The following is a 26,947-nucleotide window of genomic DNA, read 5'->3' as shown; positions in this document are numbered from 1 at the left end:
TCCGGTACCTCTCCAGTTTTCAAGGATAGGTTGCAAACATGCTGGATTGTGCCCGCTATTTCTTGTCTTAGTTCTTTCAGAACCCTTGGATGGATCCCGTCCGGACCCGGTGATTTGCGGCATTTTAACCTGTCTATCTGCTTGAGGACATCCTCCTTACTTACCTCTTATGTGTTCTAATTTTTCAGCCTGTTCCCCACTCATGAGCTCCTCTGAGTCCGGTATATTAGATGGGAGTGGACTGCTAGGCCCGATGGACCACTGGTCTGACCCGGCAGCGGCAATTCTTATGTTCATTATCCTCTTTCTCCTTCATGATATGTTGTAGTCTGATATATAGCCACATCCTCATAAGTGGAGTTATATGCGGTACAGATAATTTAAAACATTACTTTGAGAAGTTACAGTAGGCTTTTCTGTAGAGATGCATAATAGAAATCAAGTTTCTGCTCTAACAGATGTTTTACTTCTAGGTGGGTTACAGATAGTTTGATATATAGATGATCTGATAAAAAGCTACATAGGGTTATACATACAATTATGTAATAGAAGTCAGCTATAGGCAGATAATTAAGATTTTGTCTGTGTAATATTTCTCTCCTCTAGCAATTAGAGACACTAGATTGCATATTGCCATTCACAAGTAAGTTGGTCCCCTGAGATGCTTCCAGTCTTCCTACTCTTTCGGTTGGGTTTATTCAGCCAGGGGTTGGAAACTGTTTTGCTATATTCCACTTGTTCTGACCTGGATGCTCAGGAAGAAGAAATGGTCTTACCTGATAATTTTGTTTCCTTTAGTCCTACCAGACCAGTCTAGAAATCCTCCCTTCTTGAATATCGGTGAACAGGCTTACATTCTGAGTTATGCTTCTGTTTGCTTATCATTTTTTGGTTTAAAGTGCTGCTGTTTTGCAGTTCCTCTAACTTGTTGGATTTGAGGCAGACCTTGACATTGTTGAATTAGGTGTCAAGATACAACAGTTCCTTGTTGGCAGTGATACTTGGTAAAATACAGCATTTAACCAATCATGTAAATATGTGTACCATTGCTTGGCTCCTGACTAGTCTGAGGCTGCAGGTTGACCTTAAGGGGCAAATCGCACAGAATTACTTTGTTTGTCTCTATTTGCTAATCAAAGTCATAGTCCACAGCTTCTGGACTGGTCTGGTAGGACTAAAGAAAAGAAAATTCAAGTAAGATCTGGGGGAGTTCATATTCAAATACTATAGAAGGGGAGACTGTTCAATGTGAAAGAGAAACAACAGAATGGTGAGTTGGCTGATGTTTGCAAAGTGGGTTTTGAGGACTGCTTGAAGTTTTTACTTGGGTGTCAAATTATTGAACTGTTTGTCTTTCTCTCCAGGATTTTTGAAAAGCCGTGACCGGGCTCATGTGAAGTTCTACTCGCTCTTAACCAAGACTCAGATTTTTATTCGGTTTATTGAAGAATGCAGTTTTGTCAGTGATAAGGATACTAGCTTTGCATTTTTTGATTATTGCATAGAAAAGGTAAAAACAACAATTTGTACAAACATCAACCACAAATGACTTGGAAATTGTTCCCTCTAAGCTGAGCAGGTGTCCTCCAGCTGCATTGCTACCACTAGGGGGTGGAATATTTTCAGTCGCTAAGGACAGGTATGTTCCCTGGAGTCCTGCAGAACTTGCCTGTCCCTCACAATTGAAAAATGTGACAGTAAAACAGCACCCTCTATTGGTGAGACTGTGGGTGGAGACTCCTGCTCTAGCTTAGAGGGAACAGTTGGGAATTGATTATTTTGCTAGTTATTAACCTTTTTTGCTCTCTCTTGTTCAGGGTGGGGGCCTGCTGAAGTCAATTAACCTTACTTCCACCTTTTTCAGTGGCACAAACCTATATTGTATTTGATTCTATATCAGGGGTGTCAAACTCAAGCCTTGGGCCCAAATCTAGCCCACAGTGTAATTGGCCAGCCAGAAAATCCCAAATGTCTACTAGAGCTGCCTACCGGGTAAGTCAATGTAGGACAGGTTATTTTAAAACCTTTCACTTTTAATTATTTATTATTTTTAATTGGGTTTTAATTCATCATGTGACCATCGATTTCTTTAGCGTTTTTAATGCACGTTTTGCTTATGATTTACGGTGTGACTACGGCACTTGTCATGTGACCTCCCCATTTTTAAATTGCTGGTATTTTACAAGCCGGTTTTACGTTCAGTTTGCTCAGCTCAGAGCGCTATAGATTGTCTCTACTAGGTAAGAGACACCACAGCTTTATTTCATTCTTCCTTTTTTATTTTTAACATGCACATAGTTATTTTAAGTTATCTTAAGTTCCCATAAAATATTAGCTGATGTTTTTTGTTTTATATAGTCTGTTGCTACACTGCGACATTTGTTAGTGCAGGACAGATAAAAGTTTTTCATACACTGCAGCAGAGACTTTTTTTATTTATGCATTTTTAAACCTTTCCGCATGCAAGGTTTTGTTATTTATTTTCCACTATTTAGTGTAAACAATTTTTTTATTGATGACAACACAGAAACCAATCCAAGAACAAGCAGTGCCAACAGCAAATACACAAAGCCAGCCAACATAAAACATATAGTTCAAGTCAAGTCATCAAACGTTTTTGGTGTAATCCCCCCTAATAAGCCATCCCCCTCCCCCCAAACATCTGAACACAAACCCTCTCCCCACCCCAAACCTCCAAGAAAACTCCCCCAACCCCAAAAAACTATCCAGAAAAATATCCCCACCCCACTACCCCCCTGATAATACCACACTCCAATGTCCACGAATTGGTTCCCTATTCCAGCAGACATCACCAAACAATAGATTCCAACCCTCCCTCCAACAACAGACTCCACCACCACCCTCCCCCGAAATGCAGCAGAATGTCAGGCCCATAACTAAGAGCCAAAGCTATACTACGGGCTCTAGGGGACTTAGGGCTAGAGTCACTAAGCAAACCAATCGTGTACCGATCGGTTTACGACCCGATTTCCCTCCGACCCGATTCACAAACCTCTGTCCCGATCAATTCACCGCTCCGATCCAATCTGATCCTCCCATTCAAATTAGTAAAACCCCTTGCAAAATAGCAAGTGATTGATTCACTACAATTGCTTGGCTATTTTGAATCAGGTTTTACTATTGTCAAACCTGACTACTGCAAAATATCTGCCCCATAAAAAAAAAAAATTAATAAAAGACAGGCAGGCCTGTCAAAAAAATGCGCCCCATCCCCGACCCACAAATTGCAGGAGGGATGCCCCCCCACACAAATGCGGCCCTGCTGCCCTCCCCCCCCCCCCGGAAGAAAAAAGCAGAAGAGATGCCAACTCCCTCCTGCCATCGGCGCTTCGCTTACAGCGGGCCCAGTCCCCCCCCAAAAAACCATTCCCGATGCTGCCCTGTCTCCCCCATATCCCGCGCAAATATGGCAGGAGAGAAGCCAACTCCCCACTGCCATCGGCCAGGCCCAGTCCCACCTCCACTCCCCCCCGTACCTTTCAAAGTTGGGAGCAGGAGGGGTATTCAGTCCCTCCTGCTCTGTAGGGCTCCTCTGTGCGAATGTGAGTATTAGGCCCCACCCTGGTGCATCATATAATGCACAGAGTGGGGCCTAAGGCCCTGATTGGCTCAGGTGCCTCGGGCTCCTTCCCCCAGTGGGAGGTGCCTGAGGTGCCTGAGCCAAGCAGGGCCTTAGGTCCCCACCCCATGCATTCACATGGAGGAGCCCTCCGGAGCAGGAGGACTGAGCACCGGTTCTGCTCCCAACTTTTTGAGGTATGGGGACGGGGGAGGGGAGCTGGGGGTCGGTGACAGGAGAGAGTGGGCATCCCTCCTGCTGGGCTTTATCGGGGTGGGGGGAGGTATTTGCTGGCAGGAGTGAGTCGGCATCCCTCCTGCTGTTTTGGGGGGTTTTTTTTCTGGGGAAGCCGGGTGATGGCAGGAAAGAGTGGGCATCCCTCCTGCCTTTTTCTTCGGGAGGTTCGGGGTGCATTTGTCGGGGAGGGGGCTTTTTTCATTTTTTAAAAAGTAGCCAGTAGCCATGCAAAATATCTGGCCCATTTAAAAAAGAAAAATGAAAAGAAAAAAAGCCACTGACAACAGTGACAGGAGGCTGCTTCTCCTGTCACTACTGTCAGGGCTGCCCCGACTAAATCGCTCACTGAGCGATTGAGTTGGAGAGTTTGCATGCAAATGATTTGCACCTCTGTGCATGCAATAAAGGTAGTGAATTAATCGCTGTTTCAAAATACAGAATCTGGGCCAAAGAGTCCAAATAGACTTCCCATGTCCTCTGAAATCTTTTCCACCATCTAAAGGTGGCATGTAGTCCCCTAGATGTCATAGAGAAATAATTCATGAAACCTAGTCCCTCCCTTCCCAGTAAGATGGGGGATCGGGGGAAACCAGTGCTTGCATTATGCAACACCTGCCCACTAGGCAGAGCCTTACAAATAAAGACCTTTTGCCACTACTAAACTGGAGCAAATATTGTGCCCTATCCAAAGAAATAACTGAGGCTGTACTCTCACTGGATGGGAAAACAACTAAGTCAAAAAGCATGCCACGTGTCCTCAAAAATTTCCCAATCAACCCCTCTCCCCAATACAGCAAGAAAAATATTATTATGACCCACCTTACATTTCCCACAGATTGCAGTATCGGAATGGTCCCACCCAAAATAACTGGGACTGGGTAAAATAAGCTTGATTGTATCACAGGAAAATGATATTCTGTAAAAGGGCCCCAGAAATCAAAGAAGATGTCCCTTTTAAACTATCCCCAACCACCCAAGAGGTCAAGCTCATCCGCAAATCCTTCTCCCATCGACTCCGTATTCACTATATTATAATTTTTTGTTGGGTTTTAGTTTAAGAACATAAGCAATGCCTCCACTGGGTCAGACCTGAGGTCCATCGTGCCCAGCAGTCTGCTCACGCGGCGGCCCAACAGGTTCAGGACCTGTGCAGTAATCCTCTATCTATACCCTTGTATCCCTTTTTCCAATAGGAAATTGTCCAATCCTTTCTTGAACTCCAGTACCGTACTCTGCCTATTACGCCCTCTGGAAGCGCATTCCAGGTGTCCACCACACTGGTAAAGAAAAACTTCCTAGCATTCGTTTTGAATCTGTCCCCTTTCAGCTTTTCTGAATGCCCTCTTGTTCTTTTATTTTTTGAAAGCTTGAAGAATCTGTCCCTCTGTACTCTCTCTATGCCCTTCATGATCTTGTAAGTCTCTATCATATCCCCTCTAAGTCTCCTCTTCTCCAGGGAAAAGAGTCCCAGTTTCTCCAATCTCTCAGCGTATGAAAGGTTTTCCATACCTTTTATCAGACGTGTTGCTCTTCTCTGAACCCTCTTGAGTAACGCCACATCCTTCTTAAGATATGGCGACCAATATTGGACGCAGTACTCCAGATGCGGATGCACCATCGCCCGATACAACGGCAGGATAACTTCTTTTGTTCTGGCAGTAATACCCTTCTTGATTATACCTAGCATTCTATTCGCTCTCTTAGCAGCCGCTGCGCACTGTGCCGTCGGTTTCATTGTCATGTCCACCATTACCCCCAAGTCCCTTTCTTGGGTACTCTCCTTCAATAACATCCCTCCCATCGTATAGCTGTACCTCGGGTTTCTGCTTTCCACATGTGGTACTTTACATTTCTCAACTTTGAACTTCATCTGCCATCTCGTCGCCCATTTCCCTAATTTGTTCAATTCCCTTTGCAATTCTTCGCCATCCTCTTTAGTCTGAGCTCCACTAAATAGTTTTGTGTGTCAACAATGCTTCTATGGCCACTTTTTTTCCCCCCCCAATTCTTTATTATTTTCAAAACTTACAGTAAGTGTAACAATAAATACCACATTTATACTTCAATGACACACTTAATATTCCATTAATATCCATTTCAGAATTAGTCCCCCCCTCCTAAACAATCACAATGCTCATCACATAAATTTCTATAATGAACCCCAATTCAATATATCTAAATTCATTAACCTATCACTTTTATGTTTATACCCTTTTAGTTTCTTTTGCCGAACCTTGTCCTTAAACATGTCTATGACCACGGCACTTGTTTTGGTTGGCTGGCGACCTTGTCCAAGTTTTTTATTTTGGCCCACTGTGTATTTGAGTTTGACACCCTGATCTATATGAATGAAAATAAACTTGAAGCTATTAGGTGGCTGGAATGATGAGTAGGTTGGTCTTAATTTGACGCTAAATGGGCAGGAGCCTGCATCACTTAGAAAATGACCATCTCTGTTGTCATTTGCAGTTTCAGCAGAAGGATCAAAAGCTCTCCCCCACCATGATGGTCCTCTCCAGAGCTTGGTTGAGGCATATGACAGAGCAATATGGGGGATGCTTTATTCAGCTTGGATAATTTTGTATCTAATACTATCTGTTATGTACATTCCATAATTAATAACGGTATCCCTCAAACTAGGTTGATATTTTTTATAGTAGGAGGAAAAGCTTACTTCCCATTCCTATGGCCATTTTAGAAAACAATTGAAGACCTATCTTTTTTTCTAAATATTTGACTGTTTAACGAATCATCTTATTTCATGTAACATGTTTACTTTTATAACTTTTTGTAAACCGCGTTGAACTTCTGGTTACACGGTCAATAAGCACTATGTTATGTTATGTAAAAGCCTCAGAACCTTCTCTGCAGTTTGTAATTTTCTGTTTGAAGTATAGCTACAGTATCTTTTGATAACACTTCATTCCTCTAGTGATTTCTTGTATGCTATTTAGATATGCCATGTCAGGATTAAAAAATCACAAACTAACAAAAACAAAAAAGGGAACAAGCAGTAGAAAGGTATTTAAATTTTGATGAGTGTCTTTTTATACTATTTTTCTTTTTTCTATTAAATTCTGTTTTTCTATTAAATTCTATTTAATAGAAAAAAGAAAAATAGTATAAAAAGACACTCATCAAAATTTAAATACCTTTCTACCGCTTGAGGATGGTGCTATGATAGACTCTTTGAAAGTCCTTACAAAGGTTGTTGCCCTGGTTTAGTCACTTTCTTACCATGGTTCTGAGCACCTTCGTGGTTTAAAGGCATTTTCATTTTGTTTTTTGTTCCCTTTTTTGTTTTTGTTAGTTCATAGTCTTTTGAGAACTTTTTCTGTTTGAATTTCACCCAGTTGTTATATTGAGGATTAAGAAATCTGCATCCTACAAGTGTAATTTCTATATGGTATTGTCTTATAGCAATATACATTCTATTCAACCTTTCCATTAGTCTTTTTCTGTGCAAAAATTGCAATGAGGGCTCATAACAGCTTGAATAGGATTTGAAGGCAATATAAAACTATGCTAAATCTGTAGAGATTGGAGATGCCCGTGCATTAGTTCTCCTAATCTCAGCATAAGAAAACACATAGTGAGATTGCACATAAACTTCAGCATTTCAGACCACATACTGCTGTTTGCAAAGCATCTAAATGTATGTTTTTCCTCCTTCCTGCTCCCTCTAGCTGTTTCCTGATAAGAGTGCAGAGAAAGGGGACAAGGTATTTGTATTTTTGTGTTTGTAAATATGATGGGAAGTAAAATGAGCATGGTGATTGTGTGTCTGTGTATGTCAGTGGTCTTGAACCCTTTGCAGGGCCACATTTTGGATTTGTAGGTACTTGGAGGGCCTCAGAAAAAATAGCTAATGTCTTATTAAAGAAATAACAATTTTGCATGAGGTAAAACTCTTTATAGTTTATAAATCTTTCCTTTTGGTTAAGTCTTAATAATAATATTGTCATTTATAGCTAAAGAGACATTTGATCAAGAAACTGTTTTATTTTACTTTTGTGATTATGATAAACATACTGAGGGACACAAAATAGTTCCTGGCGGGCCGCATGTGGCCCTTAGGCCACAAGTTTGAGACCACTGGTGTATGTCATTGGTATCTTGTTAGTGTGAGCATACTGGCTGCCATTTCGCTGATGCCTGAAACTTGTGTTTTGGGTTTTAGGTCGATGTAGAGTCTGCTGAAGATACCAGGCTGATTGAGCTGGATGATTCTCAGAAGAGTGAACACACTGTCTTCATAATGCCACCAGAGCCACCACCTGATGATGGGCAGGAGCCAGCCATAAAATACTGGTACAGTAACAAGAAAAAAAAGAATGGTTAGGGACAGGTCAAATTGTACAATTCAATTCAGTTGGTTTGGGTGGAGGGGCTGTTGGTGTTTGTAAAGGAACTGTCTTTGGCATGTACTGTAGCAAGCTTTAGCAGTACATTTGAGAGAATGAGATCATACTCTGGATTAGTAGTGAGACTCATGTCCCAGTATGCACAAAACTCATTCTTTATTGTCATCCAAATCAGTCCATACTGTGGGTTATGCCCCTCTACCAGCAGATAGTGACAGAAGCAAAGGTGGTAAGTCCTGCCCTATAAAGGCCACTATGCAGCCTGCTTCTCTTCAGGGTTTCACTGTGCATCTAGATTGTTGACTTCTGTTGCACAGTTGCAGCCATAACCGCCCCTGGAGGAGAGGTTCTCTGTATATTCCCCTGCGGCCCTTGATAGGCAAAACAGAGGATAATGTATTTCAGCCTGGTCATTTTAGCGGTTGTGAATTCGCTCAGTTGACCATGGAATGATGACTCAAGTTGAAGATCAGAGAAGGTCTTTGTCTCAGGGGGCTTTTGGTTTAGGGTCTGGTGTTAATGGAAGACCTGTCACCCTTTCTGTATTATGGTTTGTCCATTTAAAAGTCTCACCTGAAGCAGAAAAATTATATGCCACGTATCTAGACACTTAATGCAATACTTATGTAGATATGTAAAAGGTCAACATCCATGCCCTGTGTTAGAATTTGCAGTGTCTTTTGAAGCATGGTGTGGGGAGTGTGGCTTTATGCTTGGTCAGGCTTCACTGCCCTGTAATCTGGCTTTCCTTTAGGAAACTCCAAATAAGGAATTGTCTGTTAGTTCTCTCGTAGTGCAGGTTGTGATGCTTGTATATTTTTCAGGGTTGCATTCAGGGCACCTTGTTAGCTTGCCACCCTGATGTGATCCATTTCTTAAAGGAGGCGATACATCTTCAGCTTCCAGTGCATTGACTTCTTCCAAACTGGAGTCTTAATTTGGTTATAAAGGCTTTAACTTCTGCTCTGTTTTAGCCCTTGTGAAAAACATCTCTAAAGAGTCTTACACCATAAGGTTATTTTTGGTGGGTATCCCGTGAGACAGATCTTGGAGTTTCAGTACATATCTAAGTTTTCTAAAATAATTGTTTTAAAAAAGGAATAGAATTCCATACAATCAAATAGGACAGAATATCCAATCAATACCAAGATCAGTCTTCAAACATCCATATAGTGTTACCAGCAGCAACGTGCACAGAATAGAATACTTCAAAAGATTCATGCATCTGGATTGTCTCCTCACAAAATGGATGCTGAGAAACCAGACATCTACTGAAAAACCTGTTTTCCGGCCACAGATGCAATGCTAAAATGATTTGTCTTCAGTTCATTAAACTTATTTTGTGATGGTTTGGCCCAAAAAATCCCATAAGGTGGGTGCTAAATAATTTAAAAAATAAAAGGTGCTGAATGACAAGTAGAATATAAGTAAGCCTAAGACAAAGATGAGAGGGAAAGAAGAAATTCTTTGCAAACTTGGCAGACAGGTTTTTTTTAACACCAACATTGTTGCTAAATGGCATTATATATTAAAAGCAAGAACTTAAACTGGAAATGGTAATCAATGGAAATGGTATCAATAAAGAAGATGCAATTTGCAAGTCTTTCCTAATTGCCATACGCTGAACAGGTTGCAACCTTTGAAGAGGGTATTTCAGAAGACCTGCTAGTATTTCATTGCAGTAGTCTAGTCTTGCTGTAATAAAGGCATGGTTAACTGTCTGTCTTGGGGCCAGATTCGCAAAACTAAAATTTGCCTTTAACATGCTTGTTAAACTGGTTCCAGCTGGCAGATTATCAAAACAACTTACCAAGGTCTTTTACAAGTTTTCTAGCAGTCTCATACTGGCATGCAAGTGTAGTACAAGGAGGTCATTAATATTAAATTGATCAATCTGAACGATTCTCTACAATCACCGAGTGATTCTCTAACCTCATTGTGCCACAATTGCGGCCAAAATTTGCCGACAGGTCTGAGCTGTTGTTGGCTTACTTTCTGATCATTGCCTGAGCGCACTGACAAGAAAGTAAGGCTTGACAGCTTAGATCCCTTCCCTCCCCCACCATACACACACTTGTGCAAATTAAAATAATAATTAAAAAATAAAAAAGACAAATTAAAGATCAGCAGGAGAGATGCCCACTCTCTCCACAAAATACTAGACTTGATGGACCTTCGGTCTGTACCAGTATGGCAGTTCTTATGTTCTTATGACATGTTCAGGGACATGAACACTAGGTTTCTGCTTATTCTATTTCCACCTGCACACTGCTCTGGATCAGGCAATGAGTGAGAGATTTGACCTCCAAGGCCACCTTAAGGCTGCCTTTTAAGGGGCAAGTGCTGTTTGGCAAGGGTCTGGATGACCTGCTGACAGGTGTGACAGAGCAATGCCTCAAGACATTGGCAGACACTTGACTAAGGACCACTATAAGATCTGATCGGGGTAATTTTCAGGGTTCTAGAAGGTTCCACTAGTATACAGGCTTGCCTTCCATTCAGAGATCCTACCAGGGCTCCAGCCAGAGATTTGGAGGCGCCAGGCGTCCTCAATCCTCCAGTTCTCATCCTTCAGCAGTCTGTAAGAAGCAGCAATAATGCCAAATCAGTAGCCGATCCTCCGCACGTAGGAGAAAGATTTTTGGCTTACTGGGAGTTTTGGACAAGGATTACATCAGACCAGTGGGTCTTGAACATTATCGTGAGGGCTACAGACTAGAGTTCTTCAGCCCTCTGCGAGATTTCTTCCTAGATTCTTCAGCCCACCGGAGAAAGTGACCAATGTCCAAGCAATGATACAGTGATTCTTGGCTCTTTTAGCCATTGAGTCTGTACAAGAAGGAGAATAGGGCTTAGGCAGAGGCAGATGCTCACTCCATATACTTCATCAGGCCCAAGAGAGACTTGAAAGATTGAAGACCAATACTGGACTTGAAGTCAGTAAATGCAGCTCTCAAGATAACTCATTTCTGCATAGAAACAGTAAGGTCAGTTATTGCCTCAGTAACGCTGGGGGAATTTCTAGCTTTGCTGGACTTGATGGACGCTTATTTGCATATTCCCATTTTCCCAGCACACAGGAGGTTCTTGTGGTGACATGTTATGACACTTTCAGTTGTCCACACTCCCATTTGAGCTACCGAACAGTATTTTCTGTAAACCGCTTAGAACCTAACGGATTAGCGATATATAAGAAATAAATTACATTACATTACATTACCTAGCACTTTCATCAAGGTGATTCTTGTGGTAACTCAAAATACAGCAGTAAGACTCATATATGGACTATGGAAATTGAAACACCTACAGCCATACTATATGAAACTACATTGGCTGCCATAACCGCAAGGATCGAGTTTAAATTAGGCATCACTGCCTTTAAGATCCTGAGAGGGAATGCTCTTAACTACCTAACAAGAGTTGGCCACCCTACTCTAGGGTGCCTCCAACAGATATTCCACCTGAAATCTTTTTCACTGAAAATTCCCAGCATGCAACAATATAAAGTCTACCAGGCAAATTACCTTATCTATCCAATATCAATTAGCAAAATGCTGGAACCAACTACCACTTACACTACAAACTTATGATCACAATCTCAGGTTCAGAAAACCCAGAAGTAACTGAAATGATAATTGTAAAAGCCCATTTCTAAACTGTCCAATGCAACTCCTGAGACATAACGATGTATTTGTAACTATGACATAGCTGTATTGATCTAGCAACTATTGAATGTCTGTGTCAAGCTAAACTGTCCATTGTAACTTCCTGGGTAACTGACTCAACCTCTTGTAATATAATCCAATCTTGAACTGAATAATAGGTCAAGGCGAAATAGAAAACTTGATTAACATACTTATTTTTACTTTTAGTTATAAATACTTCCCAAGGCTCGATTATAAGCTCTTTGACCGGCCCAAAGACTTAACACATGCTTTCAACGGTCACACACCCACAAGCCGGGCTTCCAGTAGTTCGCCATTCATAGCCAAGAGGACCAAACAGGTAGGAACTGCCTGCTTAATGCTTTTGGGCATAGAGAGGGGGAGCCCCTTCTTCCTCCTTGTTTCTACCTGCCCCCCGTTCCCAGTGTTTCCTTAGCCTTGAAAAGTTGACCGCTTATTGTTGAGAGGAAATTTGCTACTTGAGAAAAAACTCAAAACACTGACATGACCCACCTGTCTCTCTACATGAAATTATATTTTCTGCTGGTGAGATCAGTGGCAGCTCTTGTACTAATTTATTTAAAACTAAGCTGTTTTCCTGTGCAGTACATGGTTTTGTGCTGCCTTACAACTTCACTCATAACATGCTTATTATGTCAGTGCCTCCCCTCCGTCCTAGACCTGTCACCACACCCCAGTGCAAAGTATGTGTTCATAAAGCATGTCTGATCAGTGTGCTGAAGGCGCTCCTATCAAACCTTTGCTGTAAGCCAAACCCTATTATTCCCTCTGTTCCCTTCCCCTCTCCCCAGGTATTTGTCAGAATCATTAGCAGATTCTTCTTAACAGGCTAAGAACCTGCTGGAAAGCAGCACATTAATGCTAGAAGTCTTAGTGCTGGGCAATATTGCACTCAGTTCTGTTTTTTACTCGCCTGGTGTTTTGGGAATGTTTTGTCCTCTGTTCGAGAGCGCGCTTGTTTTCTGCAAGGATCCCTATATAAGAGTAGGAGTTTTATTTTTATATTGGTACTTTTTTACTTTCAGGAGACAAAAACAGCTCATAAATTAGCCAGAAAATATTACAGCAACCCGCCACAGTGGGCCAAATGCCTATTCAGCCACTGTTATAGTTTGTGGTTCATCTGTCTACCAGCCTATGCTAGTGCTTCTCATCCCAAGGCCAGGGCCCTACAGCAGGCCTATGATGTGCTAGTGAAGATGAGAGTGACGGAGGTGGAGCCCCTGGATGAGGTGAGATGTGTAGTTTGTGCGCACACAGTGTATTTTAATGACACCATATATCTAATTTCACTTCTCTGCAAAATCTCTTCTATCTTATTCTTTTCAGTGTGTCTCCCAGCACCTGTCAGGGAAATGTCCTTTATGGTATTTTGTTCCACATTGCTTACTTTACAAACTTGCAGTAGTTTATTGAGTTAGGTGTTCCAGATTTCTTTCTTTAATAAAAAAGGGGGACACATGGCTCTACCCTATTCTGTCCCCTGGCCCCCACCCCCCTCATGAACCTCGTGTCTCCTTCCCCGGAGCTTTTGCCCAGTGTCTAGAGGGCCTCTGTGCATGAGTGATGCTTATCCGGCACTGCTGTAACCCTTCAGGCCATTGGCAGTGTGACTGAAGTAAACACGCTGCTTTCCTTTTCAATGTGGGGACAGGAAGCAGTAGTAGAGGAGGACCTTCAGGTCGCCAAGACAGTGTGTTTTACTTCAGTTACACTGCCAACAGCCTGAAGAATTACAACAGCATCGGGTGAGCAAGCACCAGATCCGCAGGTTGGGGGGGGGGGAGGACTCCAGCTAGGTGCATGAACTGCTGTAGGGTTATTAGATGTCCAGTTTCCCCGGACCAAAGTTGTAAAATAAAAAATCTGCCCAGACTCTCAACAGAGTCCTCAAAAAAAGGACATGTCTGGGGAAACCTGGACATCTAGTAACCCTATGTTAAGAGGAGATATTGATACTAGTGCTGACTGACATGCTATCTGGCATTGCAGCATTTTGGACTCAGCCTCCCTATGTATGCAGATCCAATAGTTGACCTTTATGTGAACTATGTCTTCATTGTGAGTCTCAGGGAATTTCTAGGCAAGGTCTCCTCTAATTTTTGGCCAGCTTCTGTTTAGATCCAAATAATCTGCAAATAATATTGACCTTGATGTTGGTATCTGAACTAATTGTGCCCGGGTTACCCTGTTGCTGATATTTAATATTTTGGATTGTCTCAGGTCTGTTATAGAGTTGTGATGCAGTTGTGTGGCATTTGGAGCAATCCTCTTCTGGCACTGAAGGTTCTTTTTGAAATGAAAAATGCTGGCGTGCAACCTAATGCCATAACATATGGTTATTACAACAAGGTAGGTATGATTTGTACAGTGGGACCATAATTTTTGCAGTACAGAATGTCACTGGACTGAATTAGCAAGGGTTTATGAATAGGCTGCAAACTGCTTCCTCTTCTCCAGCTGGTATGATGCTGCTGCTTACCTTTCTCTCTGTTGAGCCCCACTGGGTTATTATTGCATCCTTTTTAGTCTGTGGCAATTATTTGACCTTGTGGATGGGCCCTATCAGACTACCTCAGGAGCAATCTTTAGTGGAAATATAAGAGGAGATGAATTTTAGGACATGAAATGTCATTAAGAACACCCTATTATCTATTTTGAACCAATACAGTACTTGCTGTAGTGAACAGAGCATAAAGATGGATTTATTGATAGAGGCTAGAGTAAAGGATTTTTTTTTTTTTTTTGGGGGGGGGGGTGTTCCCTTTTTTTGTCGCCTTGTATTCTTGGTGCAAGGAGTACTGTGTGTCTTTGGGCTGGCAGTTTCCTCTTGACTTCCAGCTCGACTAGAAATAGTCTGCACTGAGTTTGCAGCATCTTGAGCCTTTGCTACAGTCTCAGGGCATTTTCCCCCTCTGTTTCCCCTCTTCTGCTGAACCTAGCCTAATCATTATGGCAGTCACATGAAGGGGTGGGGGGTGCATGCATTAGAACCCCCTTCATAATCCTGCACTTATAATTAAGTCTTGACTACTAGATATTAAGGGCTCCATCCTCCCATCTCAGAGGCTGACAGCACTGCTATTTCGTACTAAGCTCTCAGTTTCTACAATTGGTTTTCCAGATTTTGTCCACATTTTTCAAAGACTGCATTATTACATCTTGGATCCATGAAGAAGTCGGCCGAAACATGGCCCGTGTTGGGTTCTTTGATGATTAATGTGGATAGAGATTTTATTGTGATTTTAGCTTTTATTGTTGTTGTTAAGACACTTTGAATAAACTACAACTTTAGGCCCATGAACATTCAGTTTCCACAGTTTCGTTTGTTTGGATTTGCTTCAGTAGCATCTCCAGCACTGGCTGTCCCAAGTAACAAAAGACCTGATCCAGAAATTGAACCGTGTGATGCTTCTGAGAAGTGGAAGTATTGCTGGAAGTGAAATCATCCGAAATTTCTCTGTTTTGAGACAGGCATTTAAGGGTTGAAGGAAAAATCTGGAATAGAATTCCTGGTAATGCTGATGATTGGGCACTTCTTCTATAGCTTTGTTCTGTAGCTTGGTAGCAGTCGACTTGAAGAGTTAGGATCACTTGGTATTTCCTTACCTAGACAACTGGCTCCTAATAGCACACTCCAGAGAGCAGTTGCTTCTCACCATTCAAACCACAGTGCATTCCCTACAAGTGCTGGGTTTCATGATCAACTTCGACTAGTCAACCAGTTCGTTGTCTCACATTTATTGGGCATGTCTCAACACAGTCACTGCAAGAGCCTATCTTCCAGAAGAGTGTCATCAAGCAATAATCACTCTAGCAAGCCAGATAAGAAAATCCCCCCCTGCATGCAGCATTCGACACCTCGTTGGTCACTTGGTGGCATCCCTTTCTTTGGTACCACATGCAAGACTGCACATGCGACACCCTGCAATGGCATCTCAAGGCGAATTCGGCAAACTTTAGTTCCTTTACCAGCAAGAGTAAACGCTTCCCTCTCCTGATGGATTCACTCTCAGTCCCTTCAATGAGGATGTCTATTCCAGCCATCTCCTCCTCTCCTCATCATTAAAACAGATGCCTCAACCAAGGTTGGGGAGCGCATCTCAACCACCTCCAGTCTCAAGGTCTGTGTTCAGAAACAGAACAACGCTTTCTCATAATCTTTTGGAACTGCAGGCAATCTGTTATGCTCTTCGAGCATTTAGCCCTTGGATTTGCAACACGTATCAACTTATCCAAACAGACAACCAAGTAGCAATGTTCTATCTGAACAAGCAAGGGGGATTGGGGTCCTTTCCCCTTTGCAAAGAAGCCTACCATCTATGGACCTTTGCTCTCTCCTCCACAGAATTACAAGTGTCGTACATCTCCAGAAAAGCTGATATCATTGCAGACTCCCTCAGTTGCAAACTCGATCCTCACGAGTGGACTTTAAATCCAGAAGTGGTACAACACATTTTTCAACAATGGGGCACCCCTGTAATAGACCTTTTTGCTTCCAGGGTCAATGCTCAGTTAACCTAGTATTTCTCCCTACATCCTGCGCTTCATGCAATCGCAAGAGATGCTTTTTCCATCCCATAGAATCTTACTCTACTTTATGCCTTCCTACTGATTCCAGTAATTTCCAAAATTCTTCAGAAAGTCGTCATAGACAGCGCTCAAATAATTCTCATTGCTCCTCATTGGCCCAGGCAAATCTGGTATTCGATCCTCCTGGACTTTCTCAACTCTCCTCTATTTCCTTTAGGGAATCATCCGTCTCTTCTCTCCTAACAGAATGTTTCATCCCAATCTTCACAGCCTCAGTTTCACCGCATGGAAATAGATGCTGGCATTGTAATCTGGATATAGGGACTTTAGATCATCTTTTGTTCTATTGTCCCCATATCTTAGCCTTTTGGAACTCAATCTGGGATCAAGTAAATTGTTTATTGGAAAATCAAGTAGCATTAACTTATGATACTGTACTTTTTGATATGTCTATGAGAAAAAAGAGTCAAATATCAATGTGTAATAACAAACTTTTATTGATTTTGACCGGAGTAGCCATTCAACATATTACTAATAACTGGAAAGACCATAGTAGGCTCAATTTTAAATTTTGGTGGAATTTAGTTTGCCACATATACAGAATGGAAAGATCAATAGCGGTACAAAATGGAAATTATAAAAACTTTATTAAAATTTGGGAACCATTAATGTCCTTTTGTCATGATTGATGCCATTTTTCTAATATTTCTATATTTAATATGTAAGATAAAGGTGGGGTGGGGGGAGGGTCTCTATTATATGAAAAAATAAAAATTACTAAAGGGATTTCAGGATGGGAGAGGGAGGGTTATATTTACAACTATAAGTTATAATGATAAGATGTACAAGTGGTTAAATCTATGTTATTGTGTTGCAATTTTTGTACACTTGATGAAAGTTTTAAAATGAATAAAGAATTTATAAAAAAAAAAAAAGAAATTGAATGGACGATCCTTGCTGACATCCCTGTCTCCATCAGTGAAATTGGTTCTTCTTGCAGCCAGACACCCATTCACAAGAAAGTCTTATCAACTTAATTGAAACGTTTTTCCATCTGGGCACATTCCCAAATCAACATCCTTTTTGCTGCCCGATCACTTTAATTTTAGCATATTTGCTGCACTTATCAGATTCCGGTATTAAGGCCAAATCTGTACATTTTCATCTGTCAGCCATCTCTGCATACCATCACCCTCTAGATGGGAAGCCAATTTCACACAATCCTCTAGTTTCTCGTTTCCTAGAGGTCTCACTAACCTCTGGGCTCCACTTCCAGCTTGGGATCTTAAAGTTGTTTTGGACCAGTTGATGAAAGATCCTTTTGAACCCTTGGAGTCTGCAAGAATAGTTAGTGAATTGCAAGAACTAGTCATTATTATCCATACCTCCAATTTTTCCCCAATAAGGTGCTCATGTGGACTTACCCAAAATTTCTTCCAAAGTTTGTTAAGATTTCCATATCAACCAATCAATAATCTTACCATCGTATTTTCCTCCTTCTCACACTTCTTCAGCGGAGCAAAGTCTGCACACACTGGATTGCAGAAGAGCTTTACTTTTCTACCTGGACAGAACTGCGACTATTCACAACACTAATCAGCTCTTTGTCTCCTTCAATTCAACTACTCAAGGCAACTTAGTATCAAAACAGAATATCCTTGCGGATTGCCCATTGCATCTCTTTTTGCTATGCTATAGCTCATCAGTCTCCTCCCGGACAGATTGGAGCACAATAAGTATGAGCAACAGCTTCCTCAGTTGCAAATTTGAAATCCATCCCAATTCAAGATTATCTGCAAAGCAGCAACTTGGTCCTCAGTTCATACATTTACTAATCACTATTGATTAGATCAGAGTTCAGCGCAAGATATTCAGTTTTTGACAATCAGTCCTCCGCAATTTATTTGCGCTATAATTTATTCCTCCTCCCATTTTCTGCTTGAAGCTAGGGACTCACCACAGTTGAAGCAATTTTATGCCAGTCTGGAAGAATCTCAAAGGAGAAATTAGGTCTTACTTGCTACTTTAGTTCCTCCAGAACTTGGATGGAAAAACTCTGGATTTTGTCTGTTCCCTTTTTTTTTCCCCAGGACGAGCATTGTGAACTTGCTATGGGGTGTTTAGCTTGGGGAGAAGGGAAGGGGAAGAATAAGAAACCTGAGAAACCTGAAGAGCTAAAGCATATCAGAGCAGAAGTGCTGTCATGTTCTGCTGCATGTGACAACTGCACTTATTGCAGCAAAGCACACCTGCACACAGAGCCATAAGAGTGAATTGATTAGTGGCTTTATTAGTGTAGCTGGTTACAGGATTTGTTTTATATTTCTGCTTTGATACGGCTCTGGTAGGGACTGCACAATTTTGTCTCTGCCAGAAGTCTGTAATTCTGTCTTCACACACCTGCTGGTAGGAGTGCATGATCCATCATCTGGGCTGGTCTGAAGGGACTGAAAATTAGTTAAATTAGTTAAGACTTTAATTTCTCCATTTTTTTAATCCATAGATTTTGTTTAGTGTATAATTTTGAATTGTTTGGCACATAATTCCATAGGGCAGTGGTTCTTAAACCTGTCCTGGGGGACCCCATCCAGTCATGTTTTCAAAATATCCCTAATGAAAATACATGCTGACAAACAGGAAGCACACCTTCTACCAGGAAATCAAACTGCATGACCTCACTTCCTCTCCATGAGCCTTATATCCCTATTCAGACAACTCCCGTTCCAGTTATAACAACTTCCAGTCCACTTCTTTGTTGAATACAACCATATTCTACCCCCATTTCTGTTACAGCATGCTTACTACCTACTTTATAGAATAGATAATATTTAGGCGTATCTTGAAAACCCAACTGGGGGTCTCCCAGGACAGGTTTAAGAACCACTGCCTTAGGGTGTACTTTAGTTTGTTTAAACAGGTTGCAGTGCCCTGTCCTGACTCTTAAGAGGGACATCTCAAACCTTTGGGAAAAGATTACTTTACAGAAATCTAACTATCATTTCTCTCACTCCCCCCCCAGGCGAACATTCATAAATTCCAGAACACAGTTATGTTGCAATTTTAAGTTAAATACTCCGTACTTGTGTTAGTTCTTCCCCATTTTCCTTTTGCCATTCCTCAGCAGTTTGTGAAGTACAGTAGCTCTGATTTTTTCCGTTTAGAGAATTTGTCCTGATCTCACCAGGCATTGTAAAAATGAGTCGGCACCCCTTTCCCCCTTATCCGCCACCTCCAAAGGAAAAATACTGTAGTAAACCACAGTGCAATAACTTGTTATTTGTACTGTTTGAGTGAGTACCTTGGATTCTCAGGTACCTTTGTCTGAGGATGCAGGGGAGCAAAAATAGTGCTGACGTCAAAGAGAGCTTGTTTTTGCTGAACTATGCTCGCAGTACTATTTTTCATCATACCATGTTTTGTCATATGTTTCTGCCAAGCTTTGTTAACTATGTTTTGCTATTTTGTCAGACAATGCTTACCATGCTATATTTTACCAAGCTATGTCTGAGAGTGTGGTGCATTGGTTATAGCTGCAGCCTCAGCACCCTAAGGTTGTGGGTTCAAAACCATGCTGCTCTTTGCGACCCAGGGTGGGACGCCTGATCCCCCATTGCCCCAGGTACATTAGATAGATTATGAGTCCACTGGACAGACAGGGGAAAATGCTTGAGTACCTGAATAAATTCATGTAAACCATTTTGAGCTGCCCTGAGAGAACGATATAGAAAATTGAATGAATGAATAAATAAATTTATTGCTAACAGAAAAAGGACATTCTTACATCAGGGAATTGTTAGTAAGCATTAAATCTGAAGCTATGGCTTAGAAAGAGTAGACTTAGGGTAGTGTAAAGGAATCAATGTTGCATTTTGTGGGCTCATCCCAGTAACTAGAGCTAGTGGTTCACTGTGAGTTTAGTGTGAAAGCATTGCAGTTCAGTAAAATAAGACCCCAAAACAGGCACATTTGGACTTCTTAAAAAAGAGTTATCCTTCTACCCCTTTTGTTTTTATGTATTCAAGCATGAGCTACCGAAACAGAATGTAACTGCAGAGTTCCCTGGCTTGTTCTAGATGTTTTGAAAAAAACCTCCTTATCCATTTTCTTTACCTATCCCTTTATGTCTCCCACTCCCCTGTGCAGGTTGTGTTGATGAGCCCTTGGCCGAACAGCAGTCGCAGTGGGAATTTTCTATGGACCACGGTACGGAACGTGGTACGTGGCACAGCACAGTTCAGACAGGCCCTGAAGAAAGCAGCGCACAGCCCCCTGCCCTCCCCAGCTTCAGGTAACATTAGCCAAAGGATGGCTCAGTCGGGGAGGCAATGTTTTCCTGTCTACACACTGTGAAATATGCTAATACTAGGGGAATAGATCGGTGTGTGCTGCTGCCAGGGATGATGCTTACTGAAGTTTGGATGCATTTCTCTCATACATATACGTAGAGAATGACAAGGGGGAAAAATTTGTCCCCATCTCCACCCCGTCCCCGTGAGCTCGTCCCCAGCCCCATCCCCGCAAGCTCGGTTGCGGTCCCCGTCCCCATGAGCTTGGTTCTCGTCTTGTCCCCACAAACCATCTGACCCTATCTGCACAAGCCTTGAATAGTTATATACTGAACTTATCTTATTAAAGTATAAAAAGAAACAATATTCTGTACAATTGTCATTTTATAAATCAAAGTTCTGGCTGCTGAACTATAGGAAGAGACGTTCAGCTGGCAGGGCTTTGCTTATAAATGTTTATCAACACAAAGTTTTGCATTATAAAAACATCAGTCTATTTACTAGTGTATGAAAGGGATACGTACACCCCTCTTTTTAATATTATGGCATTAGAAAGTCCCCACTTAGAAATATTTATGACATACAAATTGTGTTCCTTTTGAAATGGAAATGATCCATCTGAATAAACTAAAGGCAGTATTCTTCTGTCAAACTGAAAACAGTTGTCCGGTCTGTGTTTGAACAAAGATAGTCGAACGGTGATCGAATCTCCCAGAATGTTTTTGTTTTGAGATATCTTGGTTAAGAAAATGAATAATTCTTGCTATGTAAAAATTCCCCACTGTATCCTTTAATAACCTCAATGTTAGGTAACTCTCTTCTGTTACCCGAATTTAATGTTATTCCCCACTGTATCCTGTAATTACCTGAATCTTGCTATGTAACTCTCTCGGATAAATTCCTGATATCTTTAAATTTGTAACATTCTACCATAACATGTAACTTACTTGAATCATTGTTTTATGTAATTCTCTCGGTAATGTCCATATCTCTTCTAATTGTAATCCGCTTAGAACCGCAAGGCACAAGCGGAATAGAAATCACTAATGTAATGTAATGTAATTTTGTAGGTGAAAATGGGCATATTTTGTAATGAATTCAATGGATGGGAGGGCATTCTAACTTGGCAACAGGAGCATTTCGTGCCTGTTTACCTTCCGAAATCCTGTCTGTGCTGAAGTCTAAGTTTTCCTTTCTCATCCTCTCCATGTTCTTTGAAAAGATGGGCCAGACAATGGCTGTTGCTCTCATGTATGTCCTGAGGGCTTGAATCAGAGTTTCCCAACTCCCTAGCTCGAGCCAACCCACTCTCCAAGCTGTAAGTTTTTCCATGGCTGCCCGGTGGGTTTTATAGTATCTCTCCACGAGGTTAGGTTTTTGTTAAGAGATCTAGGCTCACTGTGCAAGCTTTTCTAATAGCTGCATATCGAAGATGTGGACCTATCTTGGTCCCTTCATTCCCCCAACCCCCCAAGCTTAAAAATACCCTGGTGGTCCTGCAGACCCCTCCTAACCACTTCCCAGAAAAAGCTTTAAAAAATTCTGTACCTTTTGATACACAAGTCTTTCAGCGGGTCGCATGTGACTGCTTCAAACTTCTCCTCTGACGCAATTTCCTATTTCCGGTTGCGTCGGAGGAGAGGTTTGGGGCAGCCACATGCGACTTGTTGAAACGCTTGCTCGTACCGCTGGCAGATAAGGTGAGGGGAAGGGAGGGAGATCGAAAGGAAAGAGGGAGGGGGCTGCTGGACCGCACGATCAGTGACTGCGCGCGTTCTCTTACTTCACTGCGGAGACAAGGCCATTCACCGCTCCAGGGGCAGTGAATGGCCTTCTCCCCATACCCACGGCAACCACTTCTTTTCTCTCTCCCGTTTCAGCGGGTTACCCATGGCTAGCCGAGGGTAAAAGCCACTGTGTCATTCTCTACATATACGTACTTATAAATCTATCTAAACAGCAGTAGCCTGAGACTTTCCATGGTGCAGACTGTATTAATTATGGGATACAATCCCTGATTTACTCTGCCAACGATTGCCAATGCTTCATGATGTAATAATCATGTCATCAGGGCTCTGAAGTGTTAAAGACGCTTCAGTTCTTTAAGGATCGGATTATTGTTAGTATTGTACCCAGCAAATATATAACTGGAGTGTATAGGAATAGTTTGTTTATTTTTACTCCAGTTCGTCCACTTTTTTGATTTGTTATACAAAACTTTAGTCAGACACAGTTAACTTGAAACTTCCTTTTTTTTAATTTAAAAAAACTTTTATACCGCCTAATCAGGCGATATAAAGGAGAAGCTGAAAGGAAAAGGAGAAGGAAGTAGAGAAAAATGACAAATGGACAGAGAGTTAACCCTTTCAGGACCAAGGGACATATTTGTCCCATAACTTTAAAATCCTATAAATTTTGATTGGGATAGTCTACAGTTCTAAATTTGATATGTACGGATTCCATATGATACTGCCTTTATGTAAACAAACTGGTTCCGACATTCATTCATTAGCGTCGTTGCTAGATTGACGAGAAGATTCACTTGCCACACTGTCCATAAGCCAGAAGTTTGATTTTTTTTTTAAAAAAAAATAATGATATTTCACAAAAAAAATCAATTTTTTGGCATCTGCAAGCCCTTTTTACCATAAAAATGTCGTCAAAATCACAAAAATTGGCCTACGATCCTTATGGTCCTGAAAGGGTTAAGGAGAAGCCAAGGAAAGCAGAAACCAGAGACTGGGACTTACACAATTAGAAAAAGTAAATGGCCAGACAAATGGCTTTTATTTTTAGCATAGGATAAAGTAATGTGGTAGCTATGTTGTTTAACATTTACAGTGTAAATATAGAAAATGGAAATAAGTTGATATATTTTTATTGGACTAACTGTTGGAGAGCAAACCTTCCTTTCTCCTGTCGGAGCTAGATATCCTAACTGCAGTATACTGTCCTGACCTGAGGAAGGTGATTTTGGCCTCTGAAAGCTAATTGAATTAGCATCATCATATTTTCCACTTTTTGTTTTATTTATATTTGTTTATATTATATTAGTTATATTTATTTATATTTTGTTTTATTTATATTTGTTAACTTTTAACGTAGTGATTGGAATATGTCAGTTTTTGAAATTTACATCTGCTAGCTTTATATCTTGCACAGTACAGGGGGACTTGTGTCGTCTTTTTCTCTGGTGTTGCACTGTGGCATTTTGGGGGTTCAGTTTAATATTTTTCTACATATATCTATTTTTAATTTGTGGTTAGTTATTCTACTGTGTGGGGGTCTGTCTGTGTTCTGCATACTGTATATGAAAGAGACATTATTTTCTTTTAGCATTAACTGTGTAGGATGGATCTGTACTAATCTGGCTTCTTTAGTTTTTCAGTAGGTTTATTAATGATCTAATATCCATTGCAGTGTTCTTTTTAAGCTACACGAAACATTTAGTATCTGACTTTTACTCAGAGTAGCTATAGACTTCAGGCAAATAAGTAGGGAAAGCATGCAGAGTATATGGCTCATGGAACTCTTTCCAAGTTCTTTGTGAGTGTTTGTGCGTGTGTGCATGTCTGTGATGTATCTGAAGAAATGCTCACAAAATAAGGTAATATAGAATATTCTGGTACGTTCCTTCCGGATTCAGTACGTGAGGTGTCCAATCCATAGCCGCTATCCAGTGCTTGCAGAAATCCAACACTTTTCCCTGTGCTCCTACAACTGAGAGAGAGAGAGAAAGACACCTACAGTTTCAATTTCTGCAAGCGATTCATGCAGTTTTAGTTTCTGCAAGCGATTCATGCATGATCTGCTCTGCATCTTTTTCTTATGTTTTGCGATTTCAAGTTCTTTTTCGATGGCTTTGGTGCCATGTGACCCCTTGCAGCTATTTTCTGCTGGAGGAAAGGGTGCAGTTCCGCGGAGACAGACTGTTGCTTCACAGAGAACCTTTGGGGGACCTGTGTAGTCAACCTGCTGTGTGCTACCCTGTTCGGGCTTGGGGTCCATCCCCCTGGGAGCTAGCTTACGTTCTGACCATGTCAGAGGTTTAAACACAGTCTGTGTGTGTCCTGTGTAACAACCCTTGGGTATCATTGCTGCTGTTGCTCCGGGAGGGGGAGGAATCATCTGCAGGATAGCATCACAACTGGGATTGGTGATCCTAATAGCTCCGGACTGGCCTCACCGTCCATGGTATGCGGATGTAGTCCATCTTCAACAAGGCAAGAAGCTCAAACTCCCTCTTCATTGCAACCTACTCAGTCAGAGTCAGGTTCTCATGGAGAACCCACAGTGTTTTGGTTTTTCAGCATGGCTCTTGAACGCTCAGCCTTGCTCATGCAGGGCTATTTGGATGTGGTTATCTCAATGCTTTTGGAGTCCAAGAAGCCCTCTACGGTGGCTTCTTATACCAAAGCATGGAAGGCTCTTCAGTAGTGGTGTACCAGACACCAGGTGGAGCCGGTGAGGGCTCCTATTCTGGTGGTTCTGACCTTTCTTCAGGCAGGTTTAGATAAGGGTTTGGCAGTGGCCTCTCTTTAAGTTGCAGTGGCTTGTCTTTCCTGTTTTTGAGCACAGGGCTCATTCAGATGTGACCAGATTTTTCAGAGGAGCACTTCACTTGCATCCTCCTTTGTGTCAGGCTTTTCCTACATGGAATCTTAATTTTATTCTGCAGGGTCTTGTGGAAGCCCTTTTTGAGCCGCTCAGGGATGCTTCGCTTTGGATTGGATGATCAAGTCTGTCTTTCCTGTGACTATAGTATATCTGCACAGTGTATTTCGGAGCGCCAGGCTCTTTTGTGTAGGAAGCCCCTTTCTGCGCATAACAAACTGAGGAGTTGTTCTCCATATAGTTCCTTCCTTTCTGCTGGAAGTGGTTTGGGATTTTCATGTCAGCCAAGAGGTTTGTTTGTCTGGCCTCTGCTCCACGGGGTTGGCGCAGAAGGATCAGATCTTCGAAACTTAGATAAGCAGGGGGTCAGCATATTTGGAGACAGCTAATGGTTTTTTGTTTTTCAGATCTATCTTTTGTCCGGCAGGCCCAGCCTTGTCAAGGTAGGCCAGCATCTAAGGCTTCTTTTGATCCATATGACCATTTCGTCAACTTACATCGTCCACAGCAAGCACCTGCAGGTTCCTCTCAAGGCCCTCTCAACCAGAATTGTTGCAATCTTGTGGGCAAAGACTCGAGCAGTTCCTCTAGTTGACATTTGCAAGGTGGCTACTTGGTCTGCACTTCATACCCTTACCAGACTTTGCTGAGTGGATGTGGCAGCTCATTCTGATGCCGCTTTTGGACCTCTTTATTGCGGGCAGGCTCTTATTTTCTTCCCTAGATGCTGCCATTGCTCTGGTAGTTGGAGGAGGAGCACATGGTAAGAAAGCACTGGATTGTGGCTTCAGACTAGACACCTCGCGTACTGAATCCTCCAGGGACTACCAGAAAGAAGATTATTGAAGGTAAGAACCTAATCTTCCATTTTTGCTCATGTCAACTAGGTTCTGATGTTTGGTTTTCTTTGCGCAAAACAGAACCCAGGCCAGCATGTCTCACTAATTGTACTTTTATTGAAGTTCTTCAATCAAAATAGAAGTTAGTCCCCCCCCACCCCCCCACACACACACTATAAGCTGCATGGGCCTTCTTGTCTGCTGCTATTACCACCATTTGGGGCCTGATTTTCATCTAGTTTGCATCCCTGACTAGGAAGAGCAAAAGGTCCTTTGCGATCCCAAATGTTGTACTATACAGAATGGGTTGGCAGAGCCTGTGTATTCTTTCTCCTTTTTCTAGCTCCTGGGGGCGCTGCATGCAGGAGTGATGTGGATGTGTTGAGCTACGGTAGCGTGGATAGCTCTAATGATGCTAACTCTGGGGAGCACATTCTCTTCATCGGGGACCTAATCCAGGTTGATTCCACTGATAACCACTCTAGCACAGGTATTGCTGGGCTTTTCTTAGGATTTCCACTAACCATTACTACCACCAGTAACCCTTTCTTTTTCTGCCAGTATCTCACAAGTGTTTCTGTTATCTATGAAATTTCTTGATGTTTGTGCCATTGTTAATGCTAAAAAATGTGGTGTATGCTTCCTCCCACCCCAGAAAGAAATTGAGAATTCCTAAGTCAGTCAGTCTGACTGTATTTATGCTGCTTTCATTACAGAGTAGTATGGTTTCCATGTTTAGTCCACTTGCATGCATAGATGTGTGAGTAAATGAATAAAAATATAAGGTAATCAACTTTTTTAAAATGAG

General features: G+C 41.7%; 1 protein-coding gene across 7 annotated transcripts in view; it reads left to right on the top strand.

The window, feature by feature from the left end:
• DENND4C (DENN domain containing 4C) overlaps nt 1-26,947 on the top strand; it is a 318,792-nt gene that overhangs the window by 173,144 nt on the left and 118,701 nt on the right. For 6 of the 7 annotated variants that reach the window (XM_033919664.1, XM_033919681.1, XM_033919656.1 and 3 more), the window contains 8 exons: nt 1,365-1,510; nt 7,504-7,539; nt 7,998-8,128; nt 12,054-12,186; nt 12,893-13,099; nt 14,091-14,219; nt 20,544-20,688; nt 26,483-26,629. In XM_033919664.1, coding sequence (XP_033775555.1) covers nt 1,365-1,510; nt 7,504-7,539; nt 7,998-8,128; nt 12,054-12,186; nt 12,893-13,099; nt 14,091-14,219; nt 20,544-20,688; nt 26,483-26,629 — 1,074 coding nt within the window. The remainder of the gene's footprint in view (nt 1-1,364; nt 1,511-7,503; nt 7,540-7,997; nt 8,129-12,053; nt 12,187-12,892; nt 13,100-14,090; nt 14,220-20,543; nt 20,689-26,482; nt 26,630-26,947) is intronic. The other variant, XM_033919674.1, reaches the window with a different exon arrangement.

The sequence above is a fragment of the Geotrypetes seraphini genome, chromosome 1 (assembly GCF_902459505.1).
Source record: "Geotrypetes seraphini chromosome 1, aGeoSer1.1, whole genome shotgun sequence".
In the NCBI taxonomy this organism is placed as follows: Eukaryota; Metazoa; Chordata; class Amphibia; order Gymnophiona; family Dermophiidae; genus Geotrypetes; species Geotrypetes seraphini.
The sequence above is the reverse complement of the archived record's forward strand: the minus strand, read 5'-3'. Positions and strand labels throughout refer to the sequence as shown.